This window comes from Takifugu rubripes, chromosome 17, assembly GCF_901000725.2.
Source record: "Takifugu rubripes chromosome 17, fTakRub1.2, whole genome shotgun sequence".
Classification (NCBI taxonomy): Eukaryota; Metazoa; Chordata; class Actinopteri; order Tetraodontiformes; family Tetraodontidae; genus Takifugu; species Takifugu rubripes.
In genome coordinates, this window is record NC_042301.1 from 3,547,535 (window position 1) to 3,567,151 (window position 19,617).

General features: G+C 46.1%; 3 protein-coding genes across 4 annotated transcripts; 1 reads left to right on the plus strand and 2 right to left on the minus strand.

Moving 5' to 3' along the window:
• The first annotated feature begins 943 nt into the window (after nucleotides 1–943).
• Nucleotides 944–9,337, plus strand: tmc6b (transmembrane channel-like 6b). The gene is made up of 22 exons (XM_011612472.2): nucleotides 944–1,002; nucleotides 2,044–2,205; nucleotides 2,931–3,110; nucleotides 3,514–3,644; nucleotides 3,764–3,925; nucleotides 4,134–4,289; nucleotides 4,364–4,472; nucleotides 4,553–4,637; nucleotides 5,191–5,448; nucleotides 5,536–5,750; nucleotides 5,828–5,972; nucleotides 6,208–6,363; nucleotides 6,503–6,672; nucleotides 6,750–6,831; nucleotides 6,954–7,051; nucleotides 7,166–7,261; nucleotides 7,336–7,411; nucleotides 7,587–7,720; nucleotides 7,878–8,054; nucleotides 8,155–8,233; nucleotides 8,319–8,405; nucleotides 8,963–9,337. The coding sequence occupies exons 3-22, from the start codon at nucleotides 3,061–3,063 to the stop codon at nucleotides 8,975–8,977; spliced, it is 2,481 nt and encodes an 826-aa protein (XP_011610774.2). The 5' UTR covers nucleotides 944–1,002; nucleotides 2,044–2,205; nucleotides 2,931–3,060; the 3' UTR covers nucleotides 8,978–9,337.
• Nucleotides 9,338–9,657: 320 nt separating this feature from the next.
• LOC101062420 (palmitoleoyl-protein carboxylesterase notum1a-like) lies at nucleotides 9,658–13,980 on the minus strand. Its single transcript, XM_003972069.3, has 12 exons — nucleotides 13,849–13,980; nucleotides 12,922–13,116; nucleotides 12,193–12,245; nucleotides 12,025–12,120; nucleotides 11,779–11,839; nucleotides 11,513–11,571; nucleotides 11,107–11,209; nucleotides 10,827–11,018; nucleotides 10,654–10,751; nucleotides 10,360–10,507; nucleotides 10,240–10,287; nucleotides 9,658–10,081 (listed from the first exon to the last, which is right to left on the minus strand). The coding sequence occupies exons 1-12, from the start codon at nucleotides 13,884–13,886 to the stop codon at nucleotides 9,784–9,786; spliced, it is 1,389 nt and encodes a 462-aa protein (XP_003972118.3). The 5' UTR covers nucleotides 13,887–13,980; the 3' UTR covers nucleotides 9,658–9,783.
• Nucleotides 13,981–14,440: 460 nt separating this feature from the next.
• LOC101062197 (palmitoleoyl-protein carboxylesterase notum1a-like) lies at nucleotides 14,441–19,499 on the minus strand. 2 transcript variants are annotated; one of them, XM_029851517.1, is made up of 12 exons: nucleotides 18,870–19,499; nucleotides 18,586–18,638; nucleotides 18,409–18,504; nucleotides 18,152–18,212; nucleotides 17,552–17,610; nucleotides 16,880–16,982; nucleotides 16,604–16,795; nucleotides 16,421–16,518; nucleotides 16,187–16,334; nucleotides 16,056–16,103; nucleotides 15,039–15,363; nucleotides 14,441–14,668 (listed from the first exon to the last, which is right to left on the minus strand). In XM_029851517.1, the coding sequence occupies exons 1-11, from the start codon at nucleotides 19,184–19,186 to the stop codon at nucleotides 15,063–15,065; spliced, it is 1,476 nt and encodes a 491-aa protein (XP_029707377.1). In that variant the 5' UTR covers nucleotides 19,187–19,499; the 3' UTR covers nucleotides 14,441–14,668; nucleotides 15,039–15,062. The 2 variants fall into 2 exon arrangements, with proteins under 2 accessions (XP_029707377.1, XP_011610789.2); XM_011612487.2 differs by lacking the exon at nucleotides 14,441–14,668 and having other exon boundaries at nucleotides 15,044–15,160; nucleotides 15,228–15,363.
• Between the last annotated feature and the right edge of the window lie 118 nt (nucleotides 19,500–19,617).

Genomic DNA, 19,617 nt, shown 5'->3' on the forward strand with positions numbered 1-19,617 from the left:
GCACTGCAGACTGTCCTGCTATGAGGCTTTATGGTCTATGCACCAAACTGGTGGTTTTGTGTGCAACAGGATCAGTCAGGCTGGGTTTGCACTGGAAAGCACTTCATCATTCTGAAACCGACGTCTGAGATGCATGTTGTGGTGGAGAAATGCTCTTTCCCACCACAAAGTCAGCGGAGGATTTAGCTCTGCACCATTTACAACGAAAAGTGATCAGTCCGTCTTTTCTTGCATGGGTGTTTTCCATATGACTGTTCAAATGTCCAACGATTTTGACTGACTGAAACACTCTGTCTGCAAGTAATTATTTGTATTCAAAGCCCTCTGTATGAATAAATGTATTTTACAAATGAACTAGAAATGCAAATATTTGTTTAACACGGATTTTTTTTCTTTTTAAATTATCATGTTTTGTCAATAGCTCATCTGAATCTACCTAACAGCATTTTTTTTGCTCCTGCTGTAGCAGAATTATGTCCAAACTTGACCTAAGGGTGACCTTTTTTTGGGTGGGCTCTCAGGCTCTGAACATCACACTTGTTTTTTAAGTAAAGCACTGTGTCCTTCACTTGTGTCCATTGATACTATATGTTTGGAGCTATGTAAACTTTAATGCAGGAGCAATAAATCCCAACCAGTGCGGAACTGTCTGACTTCAGGTGCATTTTCTTTAGATTTTTTCATTTATGCAGGCAGGCCCAGATTGGGGGAACTGGACCCAGCACGGACTAAACCAAGTGTCGCCGTTTAACAGGGTTCAGAAATACGTCCGGCAGTCTTTGCGAGACTTATTTTTGAAACAGTCTGCTGACATTGTAGACCTCCATATATGTTATTACAGGATATAAGACTGTCGGTCGTATAAAACATTTGTTTGTAACATTTAAAGTTTCGTGCTGAGAATGCAGAAGCACTATCCCCCCGCAGAGGAGTTGGTTTCTTCCTCCATTGAGCTTGCAGCCAAGTTTGACTCAACTGGTAGAACGGGTTTATCAACTGCTGGTGAGTGACTGCTGCTTGTTGTTTCCCCCAATATTTATTTCGGATTTTCTTATCTCCGCGTCTGTATGTGGGTTTATTCTTCCGCGGCTCTCTTAGTCTGGGCGTCGGGGCCCATTTTAACTTAAATGTCAATCATTGACAGGCTGTGGAGCGCGTCGATTTGGCAGATTTCCTGCCGGCTCTTTTGCTTTTTCTGTGTAACGACAGCAGTCTTTGGATGTCAACTCTGCCAAAACTGTGGGAATGGTCTCGTCTTTCATTATTCGATTTGCCTCAACTTAAAGCCCCTCATTTCTGGCCCGTGAGCGCAGAGAAGCGCTTTATTAACCCCCCCGGAGTGTAATAACAACCTGTCTGTGTGCATTCATGCCCGACTGTATTGGGCCCACTGGGGTCGACTGGAAACACACTCTCTACCGTGAGCCCTCATCGAATACTGACCCCTGCCTCGGTTCTAATGCTCCTCTTTTCCTTCCCTTTGCTAAACCCCAAATTAATAGTCTGCTCCGTTTAATGCAACATCTGGAAACCATTATGAGGGAAAAACCTACCTCGCCCTGTAAAGAGCATATTAAAACTATCTGCCACCATTAGTGTGTTTTTAATTTTTCTTTAAATTTCCCCTGATTGTGCCACAACACATTAATAATCTGACCACCCTGCAGCTCTCAGACTGGACGAATTCCTGTAGACCCCTCCCTTTCCTTTTGTTCCTTTTGTCCCCCCCTCCCACACACACACACAAACACAACACACACAACACACACACTGTATTTGCTCTCTGCTTTATTTACGGGGGCGTCTGTTTTTGTAAGGTCAGTGATTCACACGCCATCTGAACGACACAGATCTTCACCCCTCTTACAGAATGGAGTCGACCATCTGGCCGGCCTTGTTTCTTCAGCTAATGAACTTTTGGACGTCCATACCCCCCCCCCCCACCCCCTCTCCCAATCCGTTCATTGTTGCCCCAGGATATTGTATGTGGCAGCAGTGATCCTCAGTCCCACCCTTACTGTACTCCGGTCTGCCTGTTTACAGGACTGTTTAAGTATTTCTGTGATCCAACTGAATGCACGTCGTGCACGTCGGCAGATGTCAGAGGCCGGAAAATGTATCTGGAGATTCGGCAGTGGGATTCTTGCAGATTGATGACACGCATAACTCAACCCTCAGCAGAGTGAAAGCAAGCAACACGAGCAGGTTCGTTTTAGTCAAAAACGGAGCCGATGGATATGAAACGTTGGCTTCTCAGGTGATTATCTGATGTGGGCGACTTTTATTGGAAAACGGGCCTCTCAGATCACTTCTGGTTAAGCAACACTGGAGCCAGCGGAGGATTAGCTGAGGGGTGTATCTCTCCTGTCTGTGCTACGTAACATGGTGCTGTGGCTTAGCCAAACCGGTTGATTTCATGGAATCAAGTAACAGCTGACTAGCTTCTGTTTTAAAGAGCGTACGCTGTCTCCGAGGGAGTATTCGCAATATTGCCTCAGCGGTACATGTAAACAGGAAGTGGATCTCCTGTTTATGTCACGCTTTCATTTCATCAGTATCTTGAGCTGATAACGAGTCATACAGAAATACGGCAATGGCCTGATTTGCCCAACACCTGATTTTAAATGCACAACACTGACAATGCATCATTCTGTCTGTCATGAATATTCCCTTCAGTGGTGACACGCTGCCATCTGACTCACTCCAAAGAGCCACCGTCACCACAATGGGGCTTTTATAATCATGTCGCACTGATTGTAGACGTGTGCCACAAGTGCAGCCTTTCTTACTTTCAAATGCCGGTTACTGGCAAGCGGCAACACGATTGAGGAGTTTGAATTCCAAAGAAGGCTGTCATTTATTTCCTTCAGCCCGCACCTCTCTCACTACCTTCGGACCCACCCTCTCCTGTTATTCCCCTCCTCTCTCAGGTGATAGGAACAAGATCCCATGGTGGGAGTGGAGTGCAGGTCTGAGCAGGCGAGGGCGTGGACCCTCGTCGACTGATCAAGAGCGGAGGCACGCACACGTCCAGAGTCGGAGCTAAAACAAAAGATAAGAATGGCTCGGAATGTTAACTTTGACCCCCACCTCATGGAAGCTGGAATGGAGTGAGTCTTTCTGTTACTCCCTGCTGTTTTCAATTGTCTGCTGTGGGAAACAAATTAGCTTTTGAAAGCCAAAGGAGGAATGGGAGGACAATAACAACCAGAGACGACAGGATTAGCTGAAAGCTTTGCTGTTGCATAAAGACAGACAGCAACACTCTGGTGCATTCTTTACCCAACATAATCACGGCTTACGTCCTCCTGGCTACAGAATCTAAGATCATAATCATGTGTGAACATTTCCACGTTAGCGTGTAGCCTATCTGTGTGAGGGAATGTTCACATCCGAAAACCGGAAGGGCTGTATTTTCCATTTTCCAGCCCTTTGAATGCCACTCAGGGTCAAGATTACACAGAAGGAACCTTGTGACATCACTGGTTCACTCATGTGCACGCTTTCTCCCAGGAGCCCCGTGGACGAAGAGGATGTTCACCACTCCTTTAACCAGATAATAGCGGAGAATAGTCAGAGTGTGGCTCCGTCTGAGGCCTTCGAGCTCCAGCAGCTGCAGTGGGAACTGACCGAGGAGGTTGAAGGTATTCTGGTGCCATCATGTAGTTTTAAATGTCACTCAGAACTTGAACGCTGCTCTTGGTGATCACGATGAACATGAAACTGTATTTTCAATGCGGCTCTCTTCCTCTTCCTCTCTCAGACAGCGTCCATCCCCTGCCCGGTCAAGGCCATGAGCCTCGCGAGGAACAACAGGACCAAAGGGATTTTGGATGGGGGGGTGATGAGACAGATCCCCTGATAGCTAATAAATGGTCCTCGGCCACCCTGAGGATCCTCTCCTCCATGCCCAGCCGAACAATCGGTGAGTCCAGGTGTGAAAATACGAAGGTTTACGAAGGACGTTAGAATAATTTTGACCCTGGCAGCATCCAAAATTGTGTCCTCTGAGCACGTAAATCGAATCCTTCTGTCAAGCAACCGTTGTCTGTTGGTCTCACTCTTGCAAACAACCACATGAGGTCATTACATGGAGATATCAGGGTTAAAAGTCGGGTCTTTTCTACGGTCAGGTCGCAACAGGGGAGCCATCATCTCTCAGTATTACAACAGAACCATGCAGTTACGGAGACGCAGGCAGAGCAGACCCTCCATCAAAGATCTGTCTCGTTCGGCCAGGCCGAGCATCCGAGGCTACGGCAACGAGGAGGACACCACGGACGCAGAGGGTGAGCAAAGCCTGTGATAAGATCGAGCAGCAGGACCTGGGAGCGCGGTGGCTATACTGTTTTCTGTGTTACAGCCAGAAAGAGGGAACACCTGGTGAACAACCTGCAGAACCTGTCAGTGAGCGACAGAGTCAGGATGCTGAGAGAGATGCCGCTCAGCGTGGCTGAGAAGAGCAATCTCAGGTGACTCCTCTCTCCCTTCTCACCTCTGCCGTTTCGATTTGGTGCTGCTGTTTGACTCTGTGGGTTTTTCCTGCCCACAGGGGGTTAGCACTACAGAAGGAGAGGCAGACGCAGGCCAGCGGGCAGATGCACTGTTGCAGTCAGCTCAAGTATTACACCATCATCGTGAGTCATTTGCATCTCCAACGCGCTGGAATTCGCATACGTATGAATGTTTTCGGCTTTAAAGATCTTTTGGGACATCTGTTCTAGTACGTCCAGTCCTTGCTAAGCTAGGACTAAAGCAGAGAACGTGTAAAAGTGTAGGTGTGGCAACACTTGGGACAGAAACCAGAATGTTCTTCTTTTCTTCACTTTGTCAGCTTCTGCTATTATGGGAAAAAAATGAACCCACTTTTGCTCAGGTTTCTTAGTCTTGAATAAGGCTTGATGATGTCGTGAATGTTCCTGCTGTTTGACAGTTTCTAGTCAGGTTTTCGGTGCACGTAGACTTCATCCTAATATTAGTATTAATATTAATAATGGGAAACAAACGTGGGGAAGATTTTTGTCGGTGGGTAAAACAGGAAATAGGTGTCTTCAAAACAAAGCACTTGCTGCGTTGCTCAACCGTTTACAGCTCTGTGAGTCCCTAATTTTAGCCTCTCAACCTTTGTTTCGAGTCATGTATCTGTGTCACGACTGAAGAATAGTTTCTTTTGTCTTTTTCTCCATTTAGGCAGCCAGACAGGGTTGGTACAGCTGGCTGTCATTCCTTCACTCCCTCCAGTTGTGGCAAGTGCCTCTCAAGAGAGTGAGCGGCCGGTTCGGGACCGGCGTCCTCTCCTACTTTGTCTTCATTAAAACCTTACTCCTCTTCAATGTCTTCCTGTTCCTGGTGACCGGGGCGTTCCTGGTGCTTCCTCAGGCGCTGTTTCCTCCTGATCCCTCTGCAGATAAACGCTCCTTCTACGGACTGGAGCTCCTCACTGGAGCGGTAGGTTGCACGCTGTGGTATTATTGTGCATAGGGCCTTGATACTCAAACTTCATAAACTCAGTTTTCATTTGTCCTCCTGTTTCAGGGCTATTTTACAGACAGCGTGATGTATTATGGGTACTACGCTAACTACACACTGCAAAAGAGCTGCAGGGTCGATGGCGGCCATCACAATACCTCCCTCACCAATGGAACCATGCGGGGCTGCATATCGAATCATCACCATTACAACATGCCACTGGCGTACTTCTTTACCATAGGAGTGGCTTTTTTCATCACATGCATCATCCTTGTATACAGGTAAGGAAAAACACATGGCGCCCACACCGGCATCACGGGCTGAACTCTAACCGCACGTGTGCATGTGCCGACAACAGTATGTCAAAGTCATTCGGCCGGAGCTTCAGAATTGACAAGTCTCACAGCGTCTTGGCCATGAAGGTCTTGTGCTCCTGGGACTTCAAAGTCGTTAAGGAGACGTCTGTCAAAATCATGTCCGAGAATATCTGCACTCAGCTGAAGGTAGGAACTCACAAAATGCATTTATTGCAATTGTGTTGTAATAATTATGTCCAATTATATTCTGATGAGCAAAGATTCATTTGTAAATATTTAGGATTGGAAAACATCATCACATTTAGCCAGTAGCTCCCTGCTAACTGCTTCATGATCACATCCTCACAATATGTCAGAGATGTCAGATTGTTCTCGCTCTTTCTGACGCACTCGTGCACTCTCTTGCTGGCTCTTTCTTCAGGAGCTGCTAGCAGAGGTCAGTCATAAGGACGACACCAAAACTGCAGGCCAGAAGCTGTGGAGATTGATGGTTCATGCACTGGCTTGGGCTATCTGCATTGGGAGCACCACAGCCAGCGTGGTTTCTATTTTCTACTTCTCTGACAATATGCACCGGGTAAGACGAGATGATACTTCAGCCTGTGTCTGTTGTTGAAGGATAGCCTGGAATGATGCCTATAATAATGCTGGCAGTTGTTTGATAGCTATAGGATCATGAACTCAGCACCCATTACTCTTTCTCTCTAATCTGACAGAACCTGAAGGAAAGGTTTCATGAGGACCCCTTGTTGAAAGAGGCCAGCATGCTGGCTCTCCCCGTCTTGGTTTCCTTTATCAACCTGCTGTTGCCCGGCCTTTTCAACCTCTCAGCCTGGATGGAAGACTACGAGTCGCCTTCCGTACGCACATATGTGTCCATCAGCAGGTGACAGTTGATCTGATCCATGCTCACGTGTGTTTGAACTTCCAAACGGAAAACAAGACTGTTGTGTTTGCTTTTAGAAACCTGATGTTAAAAGTCAGCATACTGGGGGTCCTGTGCTACCACTGGCTGGGTCGGGTGGCTGCTGACTCTGGACTGACCGTATGACGACTTACTGAATTCATTTTCTGTCAAAGAAATATGAACAGTCTAATTCAGTCTCGGTTCCATGAGCAAATGTCACTCAGATTGGTTTCTCTGTGCTCTTTTGGAAAAATGTCCAGTGCTGGGAGAGCTATGTAGGTCAGGAGCTTTATCGTTTCCTAATTATGGAGTTCATCTTCACTCTACTGGACACCTTGTTTGGGGAGCTTCTTTGGAGGTTTGTGCTTTCAGCGTTCCCTCACAGCACGATGGTTCCAGGTTGACTTCTGACTCATTTTTCTGTGTCCTGCTTCCAGGTCTTTTACTAAAATCTACTTCCTCCTTTCGGCAGGCTGTTCTCTGAAAGAGTGCTTAGGAGGAGGAGGAGACCGGTATTTGATATTGCCAGAAATGTCCTTGAACTCATCTATGGACAGACGCTAGCTTGGTAGTAACGTCGCTCTTGCTCTCATTGCACACAGTCCAAGTGTGTCCTGGTGATGACAGTGAAGGTTTTTTCAGGTTGGGCGTCCTCTTCACTCCTCTTCTGCCTGCAGTTCAGATTCTGAAACTCCTACTACTCTTCTATATTAAGAAGGTACCTAATAGGAAATCAATTACGTATATGTATTTGTTTTTATTTATTCCACCAACACAATGGACCGTCACTCGTGAATCAGTAGTGTGGCGACAGAAGCTCGTCCGTTTTGATTTTATCTGTGATGATGGAAGCGGTGAACTTTGACCCCAGCCAGCGTGTGTTCTGCCCACAGAGCAGCGTGATGATGAACTGCCAGGCCCCGAGGAAACCCTACCGCGTCAGCCAGATGACCACCATCTTCATCACGCTTCTCTGCTTCCCGTCTTTCGTCGGCGCCTCCGTGTGTGTCACCTACACCATGTGGAGGTTTGTAAACCTCGTACACACCCACCGATAAGCCAAGTAGTTTATCGGATTTTGGTGACAGTGACAATGGTGCAGTTTATCTCAGAAGTATCAGACTGTAGCCTGCTTCACGTCCGTGGCTGCAGTTTGGCGCTCACAACTTTCCTCCTGTCTTCAGTATCAAACCCTCCTCATCATGCGGCCCCTTCCGTGAGCTCAAAACTATGTTCCAGGCCGGGAAGCGCTGGGTCGAAAAACTGGAAGAAGGCAACCAGAACCTGTCCGTTCTGGCGAACGCTTACTCTTACCTGGTGGAACACCCTTTCTTCCTGTTCTTGGGAGCGGGCATCTTCTTGTGAGTTTCCAGAGACACACATAGCGTAGTGTGAACGTGATATGATCTAAGGGACGTCGGTGTTGGGCCTGTTAACTTGAAATGATTTTCTTTCTACCAGGATTGTGATCTACTTCCATAGTCAGGTGGTGGATGGTCAAAGGAAGATCATCAGCTTACTGCAGGAGCAGATAGAAAATGTAAAAAACCAAACAGATCGTATGTTAAGGTCTATATGTAATACTTCTCTTTTCAAATCTTTTTTTTCTCCATCTTTTTGTTCAGGAAGGAGAGGACAAGAAGTTCCTGATCTCTCGCCTCCAGTCTATCCATGAGCAAAGAAGAGGCCCCAATCGAAGACAGCGTCGTCAGGTGTGTGTTCAGCTGCTCCAGTTAAAACAGGGCTGATTGTCTTTCCACTGTGGCCGACGAACACTCAGTCCTCAGAGCTGACGTGTGAGAAGCAGGAAATCTGGAAAAGTGTGAAGATTTGAGCCAAACCGTGAAGCTGGATATCTATTTATCCATTGAAGCAGCAGCTGGTGACAGGATCACGGGCAGATGAGACTCACTGATGTGCAATAGGCCTGCATGGTCCGATTCAGCAGATAGACATTATGCTGGTCCAAAACTGGTCCCGGTTGTGTGCGTGTGTCTCTCATACACAACACCGGGATCCACTGTGGGATGAACGCTTGAAGTTCTTCCTACTTTAACACCTAGCTCAGCGTTATTGCACACTGTTTTTTTTCCTTGATATACCAGTCTGATCCATGGAGCCCCGCTCCTCTGAACTTAAGGGATCTGCTGCTACAGGAGCCACATCCCACGGCACATCTTCAGGAGTCTGGTGGAGTCCAGGCCTTGACAGTTCAGGCCAGGTTTGACAGCAAAATGCTAAAATGTGTTTTCTTTTTCCTCTCCTGTAGGACTCCAGTTGTTGAGACCTCCTCAGATCTTTTTCTTGGCTCAACTCAGTTTGGGATAAAACTGGAAAAATGGCCAAAGAGGGAGAGCACGATTGACAGGCGATTCTACATGAACCAAGGCTAAAACGAAGAATCTGATGTATCACGCGATCTTGGTTTTCTCTCATAGACGCACTTTTAATAACAACTGTGAACAAATAGTTATAACTCTTATTCATTTTTATTTCAACGATTAGACTTTTAAAATAATCTTATCAGTCTGTATGTTGTAGATAAACATGGCTGGGACACGGTTCCAATAATACTGTAAGAGGCTGTTTGCAAAAGCAACCACTGTTATTTCTTACTTTTGTAATTAAATTATGTTTTATCATATCGGTGTGTTTTCCTCTTTTTAGTGCTTAGAAACAGCTGCATAAGAGAAAACGAGAGGTTTAAGTTAAGTTTGAACAAAAAATGCGCTCGTGATTGAGATGAGTGTGTTGCCTACTTGTGTATCACACCATTGAAAGTGGTTTGAACGAGTAAGTTTATTTTTCAAAAGGTACATTAGCATTTTTCTGTGAGGGGGGGGGGGATTCGATCAAACATAGATCCCACACCAGAGAAGCTCATAAAACGGTTGTTTCTTCTTCAGAGATGTGTCCCAGCCCTGATGTTTGCTGCTCATTTCAGGCCATGATGCGTTTGTGGTCTACATCATTTTAATGAGGTACCAACCCAGGGTCAAGTGAGCGAAGCAAGCCTGGAACGAAGTTGATTCCCCTGCGTATTTAACAGAAAAATGATTATTTGTCATTACGAGCTGAACAAAACATGTACTAGCTCAGCAGCCAGTCTTCATCTCTGCTCATCATCCCCTGCTGCGTGGCGATCTTCATCACATCATCTTCCATGTACTCCAGGAACTGCTCTATGCTGATCTCCTGACCACTCTGTTGGTCATAAATCTGTGGGCATGTGGGATTGCACTGTGGCCACAGGCAACTGTCGATTACATGCTGGGGGCAGCTGGGGCCCCTGTTGCCGTTGATGTGGGTGTTGCCCTGCATGTTTTGGTCCCAGCAGTGCAGGGCTGCAGGCAGGGACGTGCCTTTGATCTGGACGTCTATCCAGGAGCTGCAGAGCAAGGACACAGAGCGACGGAGGGTCAAATGCAGACGATACTCCACACACACCACCAGAAAAGAGAAATCCGTGTATAGTTTTTAGGATGTGGATGACTGACCTCGAAAACATAAAACTCAGATGCGCTTTTCTTGAATGTATGAACTTACTTTGAGTTAATGAGCTCGTGTGCCAGGCAGGATGGAGCAAACGCAGCCCTGGAACATAAACGAGCACCGTTGAGGAGAAACAGATGACTTTGCACAATCTTGCGTGATTTCATGTCTTACGATACGTGAAGCAGCGTGCTCTTCAATTCAGTTCCCAAGCTCTGCAGGTAATTCCACTCGCCCTGGAGGAAAGGCTGCCCCGTCAGAGTGACGTTGAAGACCATAAGCTGGGCCTGGTCAAACAGCCACTCCATCACAAACACAGGGCCTGAGAGCGCACGTGAAACACAACAACCTGTGCAGGAACTGTGAGGTGGCGTCTCAGAAAAGCTCAGCTAAGTCCTGCTCATCAGAGTCATGCTCATTCGTGAAGGTTCACCTTAAAGCGATATTCAGAAAACATGCGTGACTCACTTTTTAAGGTTGGGTAGATTTTATAACCAAAGAAACATTTCCACTCTTCTCCTATGTGAGCCCGCCTGCAGATCTCTGGCATTATAGTTCTCCATTGCCTGGACAGCAACAAAATATCATCAATTTCACGTTTTACGGGGGCTCTTTGGCCTACTTTTTGTCTTTTCGCCAACCTGATGCCTTTCTTCACAGAGTCTATGGGGCCACAGTTCAGCACATGCAGGCAATCACCGAATTTGTAGTTTTTCCTGTCCAGAATCCACCCAGAATCAGAGAGACCCCTGACTTGCACTGCCTGGTGACCCAGAGTCTGCAGCTGCTCCGCAACATGGTCCACGTTCACCAGGACGCCTATGGCGCCCGCACTGATGACGGGGACAGGTGAGGCCGGAGGAGCGGGGGTGAGATTTCACACTAACGAGTGTGTATTCTGTGAATGCTTATAGAGCTGACCTGCTTCCTGTCAGGATCAGAACCTCAGCTTGGTCCAAACCTTTGCTCAACAACTCCTTTACTACCTCCTTAATTATCAGAGCGCCCAGAAATGCAAAGTCATCTGAGGATTAAAGAACCACATTGTTCACTTCTAATTAGCAATGCCACAAAATACCTTATTTTGTATAAATGACTCTATTCAGTGCGTGTTTAGATTGGCTTGTCTGGCCATGCGGGGATTTACTGAATTATTCTTCAATGCACCAGAAAGAACAGGAGTTTTTGCCTGTTTAGTAATAACAGCTTTGAAAAATCAGATTTGGTTGACATGCGGTGACATCACCATCTCTCACTCTGGTTTTATCCACCTATTATTCTCTAATTAACTGGTTAACCAACGTTAAATGGGCAGATATATTCTCACCATTCTCCGTCTTTGGTCTGGTTCCACTCCACACATCGCTGGAACAGTAGGGGAGGAAACTGCAAGACAGCTGAATCAGCCGGCTGTGTATTGCAGACAGAAATTCTACAAAAATGCATTATTCTGGCCGACTTCACAAAGAACGACCTCGTTCTCTGGCCTTGCATTTCAACGTAGACGTTTTAAAATATGAGGAGCGGAAAAAAGAAGTCAAACAAAAACACACAAGTGTATTAACTTAAAATAAAAAGGGCACATGTGCTTACACCATGTTGGAATCCCACCAGTATGGGTTTTCCTCTGGTTTAGGAGACAGAATTCCCCTTCCTGTGAAACAGAGAGTGCTTACATTAATTCAGTTAAAAATCCCGTTGTCATGGTTACAAGAACTTTGATGTTAATAAAGGACAAATGTCTGGGTTCTTGGGGGATTGGAAAACATTCATTTCCTCTCATTTTTTTTCCTTTTCCCCTCCATATTTGTGGTGCACGGGGACAGTTTGCTCGTCTACCTCTTCTGGTTTGCGACCATGAGGACGAGCCCATCAACGTCTTCATCGTCTGGAATCTGGAATCGCACGTATCCTTGCTGATGCAGTACCATCCACCTAAACAACACGCGTACAACAGGTCACACGCTGTTTGTCACCTACATTTCCTGTATCTCTGGTCATGCTCACCTTCTAAGAACAGCAGCCATCTTGGGCTGCCTTTCGATTCCCTTATATAATACCTATATGTGAATACAGCAAAAGATTGTAAATCTTTAATGTACATGTGCATATGACTGTCAATGCTCCCTTAATGGGGTCCCGTGGGAGGGACTATTCCAGCTGCCTTCAGGTGAGAGCCAAGTTACAGCCTTTCCTCCAGGAAACACCTATAGAAGAACAAACACCCCTGTTCACATTCAGCCTGAAGGTCAACCAGTTGACCTTTCACCCAATTGCGTGTCTTTCGACTGTGGAAGGAAGCCAGACTGCAGTTTACCCTTTGAGAACATGAAAACTTCCAACTGTCTGCGGAGCAAAAAGTCTCCTGAGCTCCAGGAGACTGGAACCTGGAACCTTTTTGCTCGATTATCCAAGTTAACTAACAGCGTGACTGGTAGTGAGAAGAAAAGAGTGAGTAATGGAGACAAACATTGAGCCTTAACGACATCCTGTCTTTGCTGTCAACAGCCTCAGAGAACAACAAGTTCCAGATTGTTTGTTTTGCGCTCGTTGTAAAAATAAAAGAGTAAAACTAGTTGGTGTTATTCAGGTACCTACACCAAACAGAGACCCCGCCACTTCAAAAGTCAGGTTTAGGAACTATACTTGGAAGAGCAAAACAAGTTAAACTAATTACCGCAGATTTATTCACGGTCATTGCGCTGAGTAATCGTTACGGCAACGCCACTCACTCACCCTGCAGGGGACCCATCATTACATGTCACAGAGTTATTCCTCAGAAAGTGCAGCTTCATGTCGAGGTCCGTCTCCTTTGCCTTCAGTGTTCCTGCAGCCATCACGTAGATGAAGGGCAGCAGCAGACAGCCGAGGGCCCAGTTCCTCATAACACCCATCAGGACAAAACCACAACCTCCATTAAGTGTGCAGCAGCTATGAAAGAGAAATTTTAGAACTAATAGACACCTCTGAAAAAATGTGGCCCGAAGGAAGAGGAGCAACAGTACAACCCAGTCCTTAAATCCACAAAGATCGAGGGCCTTAAAGTTATTTAGCACTAAAAAGGACATCCTGGTTCCTATGTCAGCTCAGCTCATCATCACTTGTTATGATTTCAAGGATGGGGCAGGTGTTTCAGCAAGCCTCACATTTCTTCTTCTTACCATTAACCACCATGTTTTTCTGTGGGTTGAAGATTATTTGTCCAGTTCCAGTAGGTGCGACATGATGAGGTATACATTTCAGACTTTCCCAGGGTGTGCTGTCTCTTAATTTGTCAATTTGCTGTTTTTAAAACTGTTTTTGTCAAGCCAGAAAAGTGAAATTTATTGTGGTTTTTATTTCATCAAAAGGTCTTTTTCCTTAAATTTCGGACAACATTGGAGCAAACACATGGATCTTTCGCCTAAATGCCCCAAACAGAGCCGAACTGGAGTTCAGTAAACCTGTTTAAAGAGGCTTCCTCTCCCACCACGGTCATTCAGTCGCGGGTTTTAACCCTTTGCTGGGTTTATCTTCTGTAGTCTTTAGCCTCCGGCCGTAATCGCGACTCATGGGTTCACATTTGGTGATGTGAACAGTGGCCACAATCACCCAGATATCTCACTCATGCCAAAACTCACAGGACGACTCCCTTTATAATAATAAAGAAAGAAATTTCATTACCGGTAGTCATCCATGATTGATGTCTGCATCAAAGCCATGTTTTCTCTAAACCTGTCAGGGTTTTGGGGTTGTGTCGGTCATTGTGTTGTAGGGGGTGGTGTGGGGCACAATTGGTTGCAGCTGGCACTGCTGGCAGGCACACCTGTAGGCAATTTACATTGGGCTGCCTATTTAAGCAGGTGGCGCCTGCCTGTCAGTGCCAGGGTGTCTGTTTGTGTTGTGTGGCTGTTCTGTTCGTCTTGTCAGTGTGTCTGTTTGTCTTCCTTCATCGTGTGAGGGTGTTTGTTCGGGTTCCCTCATCGTGTGTTGGATCTGCGGTCCTGGAGGACTGCTTCTGTTCCTGAGTTCTCTGCGGTCCTGGAGGACTGCTGTTCCTGAGTTCTCTGCGGTCCTGGAGGACTGCTGTTCCTGAGTTCTCTGCAGTCCTGGAGGACTGCTTCTGTTCCTGAGTTCTCTGCGGTCCTGGAGGACTGCTTCTGTTCCTGAGTTCTCTGCGGTCCTGGAGGACTGCTTCTGTTCCTGAGTTCTCTGCGGTCCTGGAGGACTGCTTCTGTTCCGAGTTCTCTGCGGTCCTGGAGGACTGCTTCTGTTCCGAGTTCTCTGCGGTCCTGGAGGACTGCTTCGGTTCCTGAGTTTCCGGTGGCCCTGGAGGGCCGCTTCTGTTCCCTGTGCTCGGCTGTCCTGGAGGGCTGCCCGCGTCTTCCTTGTGTTGCTCCCCTTCCCCCGTAAATAAAACCTTGTGACTATTTTACTACTGTGTCCTGGCCTGCGTTCGGGTCCTGTTCACCCCCCTCCGTGACAAACCATTTGAAATAAAAGACTGTAAATGAAGGGGAAAAAAGAAAACTCATTTTGTTTAGGGTTATTTCACCATTTAATTAGCAACATACGAGCGCAGATTCAAACGGTTGTTAAAGGAGTTATAATCCTTCAACAAACCACTGGTGTCTTTTAGATTATAATATTAGGATTGACAGAAGGGAGCACCAAATCCCACTAAACAGTGTTTCTAACCCAGCCCTCGTCCATCAGAACTATGCTACACTGTCATCACACCTTGCTCAAATGTGCATTTACAGTTCATGTTATCAACAATATGTACTTTCTGCCCAGACAGCCGTAACATTCAAGAGGTTACCGAGTGTCTTTACACAAAACATGAGCAGCTGCCTCATTTAGGCAAGACAAACCTGCTTTCCGGAGCTCTGCAGAGTTCATCCCTGACGTTTGCTTATTTTCAGCTCCTTGAGGCCCATTTGCTTCAGGAACTGGATCGCATTCATCTCCCGTCCTGTCGGCTGGTCATAAATATCTGGACAGGTAGGGTTGCAGTTAAGCCAAAGGCAGTGGTCCACTAGATGTAGAGGGCAACTCCTCACTGGTCGGGTCCTGTTATTAGTCTGGTTGTAGTTGCCGTGGTTGCCACCGCTGCCGTTTTTGTCCTGCAGGCTTCGTTCCCAGCAGTGGAGAGCTTTGGGCAGGGAGGTGCCTCCAACCTGAACACTCATCCAGTAGCTGCAGAGACAGGCACACAATTGGTGGCAGCTGGCACTGCTGGCAGGCGCACCCGTAGGCAATTTACATCAGGCTGCCTATTTAAGCAGGTTGTGCCTGCCTGTCAGGGCCAGGGTGTCTGTTTGTCTCGTGAGGGTGTTCTGTTTGTCTCGTCAGCGTGTCTGTTTATCTCGTCAGCGTGTCTGTTTGTCTTCCTCATCGTGTGCTGGTGTTCTGTGTTTCCTGGAGGGCCGCTCCAGCTTCGTGTCTCCTGGAGGGCCGCCCCTGTTCCCTGCGCCCTCCGCAGTCCTGGAGGGCTGCCCTCGTGTGCTCCGTGTTCCTCGTGTTCTTTGTGTGCCCCCTCCCCCTGTAAATAAAGCTGTTTGACCATTTTACCACTGTGTCCTGGCCTGCGTTCGGGTCCTAATCAACCCGTCCGTGACAGTCTCCTTCCGATTCCTGTCAGAACTGTGGACGCTGATCAGCTGGAGACGTTTTATTTCGGCTTTCTCATAAAATCAGATCAATTTTCAAGGGGTGATGAGGTTATATACGGTACTTATTAAGATGGTTTAAATTAAGACTTTCACCGTGAACAAAGCTCCTTGTACAGGCTTGTAAGGCTATAGAACAACATTATAGAATTAACAAATGATCAGTTAAGAAGAAGCTAAAAGAAATATTCCTTCCATTGAAGGAATCCATTTACATACGTTCTTGTAATGAGCTCATGAGCCAGGCACGCTGGAGCAAACACGGCTCTGCCAACAAAAACACACAGTAACACAATAAATTAACCCTTTCCCCTCCTCACTTGAGCTTGTTGTGCTTTAATCTTTCTTACAGTGCATGTTGTACTGTCGTCTTCGTTTCTTGGCCTATGCTGTGCATATAATTCCACTGGCCCTCAGTAATCACACCTCCAGTCATGTCAACGTTGGAGATCGTCATCTGGGCCTGGTCAAACAGCCACCGCACCACAAACGTTGGGCCTGAACCAGACACGACATACGTCGCAGGTGGAAGACAAGGGCCTCTGTATTTATGGTTCAGGTCAGCTCCAGGGATTTCCACTCACTTTTTATGGTTGGGTAGATTATAGGTCCAAAGAAACAATTCCACTCTGCTCCAATGTAACTCTGTCTGCAGACCTCTGGCACAGCAGCTCCCCAATACCTCAACGACAAAAAAACCCAGCATTTCCCCAAAATCTACGCTCACTGATCCGTGCCCCATCTTTCCCTAAATCCCACCAACTCACCTGAAGCCAATCTTTACCATGTCATTAGGACCACAGCTCAGAACATGTGTGCAGTCACCCTGTTTGTATTGTTCCGTCTGCAGAATCCACCCTGAGTCGGACAAACCTCTGACCTGCACTCCTTGGTGACCCTGAGACCGCAGCTGCTCCTCCACGCGGTCAACGTTTACCAAGACGCCAACGCCGCCGGCACTGATGGCAGGAAGAGTGAGTCTGTCTCTCGTTGTCTTAGTGTCATGGGGTATATAAGGTTATCAGTAGTTTATCAGCACTGACCTTATACCTGCCAGGAGAAGAACTTTAGCTTTGTCGAGACCTTTTGACAGCAGCTCATTCACCACCTCCTTGATAATCAGAGAGCCCATGAATGCGTACCCGCCTAAAGATGAATATAAAAAATAGACGATGAAATCCTGACTCAAACATATGAGCTTGTGTCAACTAAAATGAGCTGTTGACCATTTGGTTCATTGTTAAAGGTTACATGAAAATTTTAAACGTGCTACCCAAAGTGATGTCCAGCAAATAATACAGTGGATCGCTCTAAAGTTCACTCAATTCAGACGCTCTGTGATGGTAAACTATTGGAGACTGTACTAGTTGGAGAAAGTGATTTGCAGCTGAAGACAATGTCCTATTTAACCTCACAAGCATGACATGCTCCCCCTTTCAGGGCCCAAAAAGCTCTGAGACAGGTTGTAGAAGCGAGGATGTATTCTTATATGCAAATCTTGTATATATTTCTCAAATATTAGTGTGTATCCCTGTCAGAGAAACTTTGCTTATTTCTTTAAACGGTGATGACTGAATTGATGGAAAATAGTCATTGAGTGTAGATGCATTAATAAAGGACAATAAAATATAAACATGGTTGAATGATTTTATAAGCACTGTTTTCCAGTCTCATCCAGTACAACAACATTATTGTTTTGGTGTATAGTGTCTTACTGTCCTCAGTCTTGGGTTTGGTTCCACTCCACAAATCACTGGAACAGTAGGGGAGGAAACTGAAAGACAACAGAGGACAGAAGGTGAATAAACAAGGATAGGTGAATAAACAAAGATAGGTGAATAAACAAGGATAGGTGAATAAACAAGGAGAACAAGGATAAGAACAGTAGAGAGAATCAGATATTTTTATATGAGTCGGTGCAGAAATGAGCCAAACAACTGCAAAACCAAAAGGAGGATATTATGTCTCCTATAATATTAATTCTACAAATTCTATTGTTAATTCTGTAAAACATAATAGAATTACAGATAAGTGTGCTCCCTCATTAACAACCACATGCTGAATATATTATTTTTACAGACAACTAAAAATAACTCTGTTCTATTCTGTTTTACAATGTTCTGTTATTTAATCCTTCTCGTAGAAGTCTGACGTCATAAACTTGCTCTAAATTAAATTTGTGCAAATTAAGAATCGGGAATAAAACTGACTTTAGTTGAATCCGTAATACGAAATATGAAATTCTTGTTTCAAAGAACAACAAAAACAAAACAAGTGTGCGAAATGAAATGAGAATTACGATCACAAGCTCTTACACCATGTTGGCGTTCCACCAGTAAGGGTTTTCCTCTGGTTTAGGAGACAGAATTCCTGTTCCTGTCAAACGGAGAAGGTTCACACTGATGATAGTGCTTCCTGAAAATACAAAAGCCTGGTGCGTAGCTGCCTAACTGCCGTATATTCAGGTGTATTATTCGCGCCTGTGTATTTTCCCACTGTTGATTTTCCTCCTTTAGAGTTGCAGGAAAATCGAGGAGAAAAAAAAGAAGGAAATTACATCTGTATTTGGTACCTTTTCTGGTTTGTGGCCATGGGGAGGAGCTCATCAGTGCTCTCGTCGTTTTCATTCTGTAGTCACACGAATGCTTGCTGAAGCAGTACCATCCACCTAAACATACACAGAAGGAGGGAGGGATGGAGATGACACTAGGAGGTCTCCTACAGGGTGCGTATCTAAGTTCTTGCTCACCTTCTAACAGTAGCAGCCACCTTTTGCTGCTTTTAGATTCCCTAATATAGTACCTGCATGCGAACAAATACACTGTCAAATTATCATGCACACACACAAATAAACATAAATGTTTACACACACACCCCCCCACCACCACCACCATCTTATATATTTAGGTTGTGGCCTTTATATCAACTTCTTTTTCTTGCATTTATGAAGTCACCATCATCTTCACTATTTCACGCCATTCATTTAGTAATAAGTAAAAAAAATATATATCACACGTACGGCCATTCACTCACCCTGCAGGTGACCCATCATTGCAGGTGACAGAGTCGTTCTTTAAGAACTGCAGCCTCATGTCTTCATCCAGCTTATGTGAGGAGCATGTGTACAACGACTGCGCCAGGTTCTCCAGCTGAGCCAAGAAGTCGTCCGCCTTCGCCTTCACTGGGGTTAAGTCAAGCGGGATGCTCTCTGCTCCCCCCGGAGGCTGCAGACGCGCCCGCCGAGTTCGAGCCGGAGCTCCGGGAACTGTCTTCGCCTCCACCGGAGCGCTCATGTGGATGAAGAGCATCAGCAGGCAAGAGCGCACGGGGGACACACCGGAGAAGCTCATTACACCCCGAATCCACACTTCAACACGGGGAAAAAATACAAAAAAGAAGAGGAACCTGGAAAATATCAAGAGGGCTGCAGAAGGAGCGCAGGTCAGGGTTCTCCGTGGTCTATGTGGAACTGCTGCAGTTTAACTCAAACCTACATCCCTTCTGCAGCAGGGAGTCACTCACGCATGACGGATCGAGTCAACCCGCCGGCTCTAGTTCAGGTTCTTGGGACGAAATGGTATCTTATTTAGAAACCCACCACGCCTCCCTCCCCACAGCAGTTCTCTCACATTAAACAGCCAATGGGCCTAAACATAATCCGTATACATTCACTAATCTGTCAATGTAAATGCTTTTTCCATAGGTGTCATTTACGCGCAAAAAGAGAGAAAAAACCCCCGCAAACGTTAGGATTTAACTAGATCCAAAAATTGTTGAAACC

Bases quoted from the DNA above. Each gene is read 5' to 3' on its own strand.
- LOC101062420 (XM_003972069.3), bottom strand. From the start codon at position 13,886: ATGGCTTTGATGCAGACATCAATCATGGATGACTACCG. The intron at 12,121-12,192 runs GTGAGCATGACC...CGTGTTGTTTAG, and splicing joins ATGGCTGCTGTTCTTAGAAG to GTGGATGGTACTGCATCAGC. The intron at 10,508-10,653 runs GTGAGTCACGCA...GTGCGCTCTCAG, and splicing joins AATCTACCCAACCTTAAAAA to GCCCTGTGTTTGTGATGGAG.
- LOC101062197 (XM_029851517.1), bottom strand. From the start codon at position 19,186: ATGAGCTTCTCCGGTGTGTCCCCCGTGCGCTCTTGCCTGCTGATGCTC. The intron at 18,213-18,408 runs GTACCAAATACA...TCCGTTTGACAG, and splicing joins ATGGCCACAAACCAGAAAAG to GAACAGGAATTCTGTCTCCT. The intron at 16,335-16,420 runs GTGAGTGGAAAT...TGTCTGGTTCAG, and splicing joins AATCTACCCAACCATAAAAA to GCCCAACGTTTGTGGTGCGG.
- tmc6b (XM_011612472.2), top strand. From the start codon at position 3,061: ATGGCTCGGAATGTTAACTTTGACCCCCACCTCATGGAAGCTGGAATG. The intron at 5,449-5,535 runs GTAGGTTGCACG...CTCCTGTTTCAG, and splicing joins TGGAGCTCCTCACTGGAGCG to GGCTATTTTACAGACAGCGT. The intron at 6,832-6,953 runs GTATGACGACTT...AAAAATGTCCAG, and splicing joins CTGCTGACTCTGGACTGACC to TGCTGGGAGAGCTATGTAGG.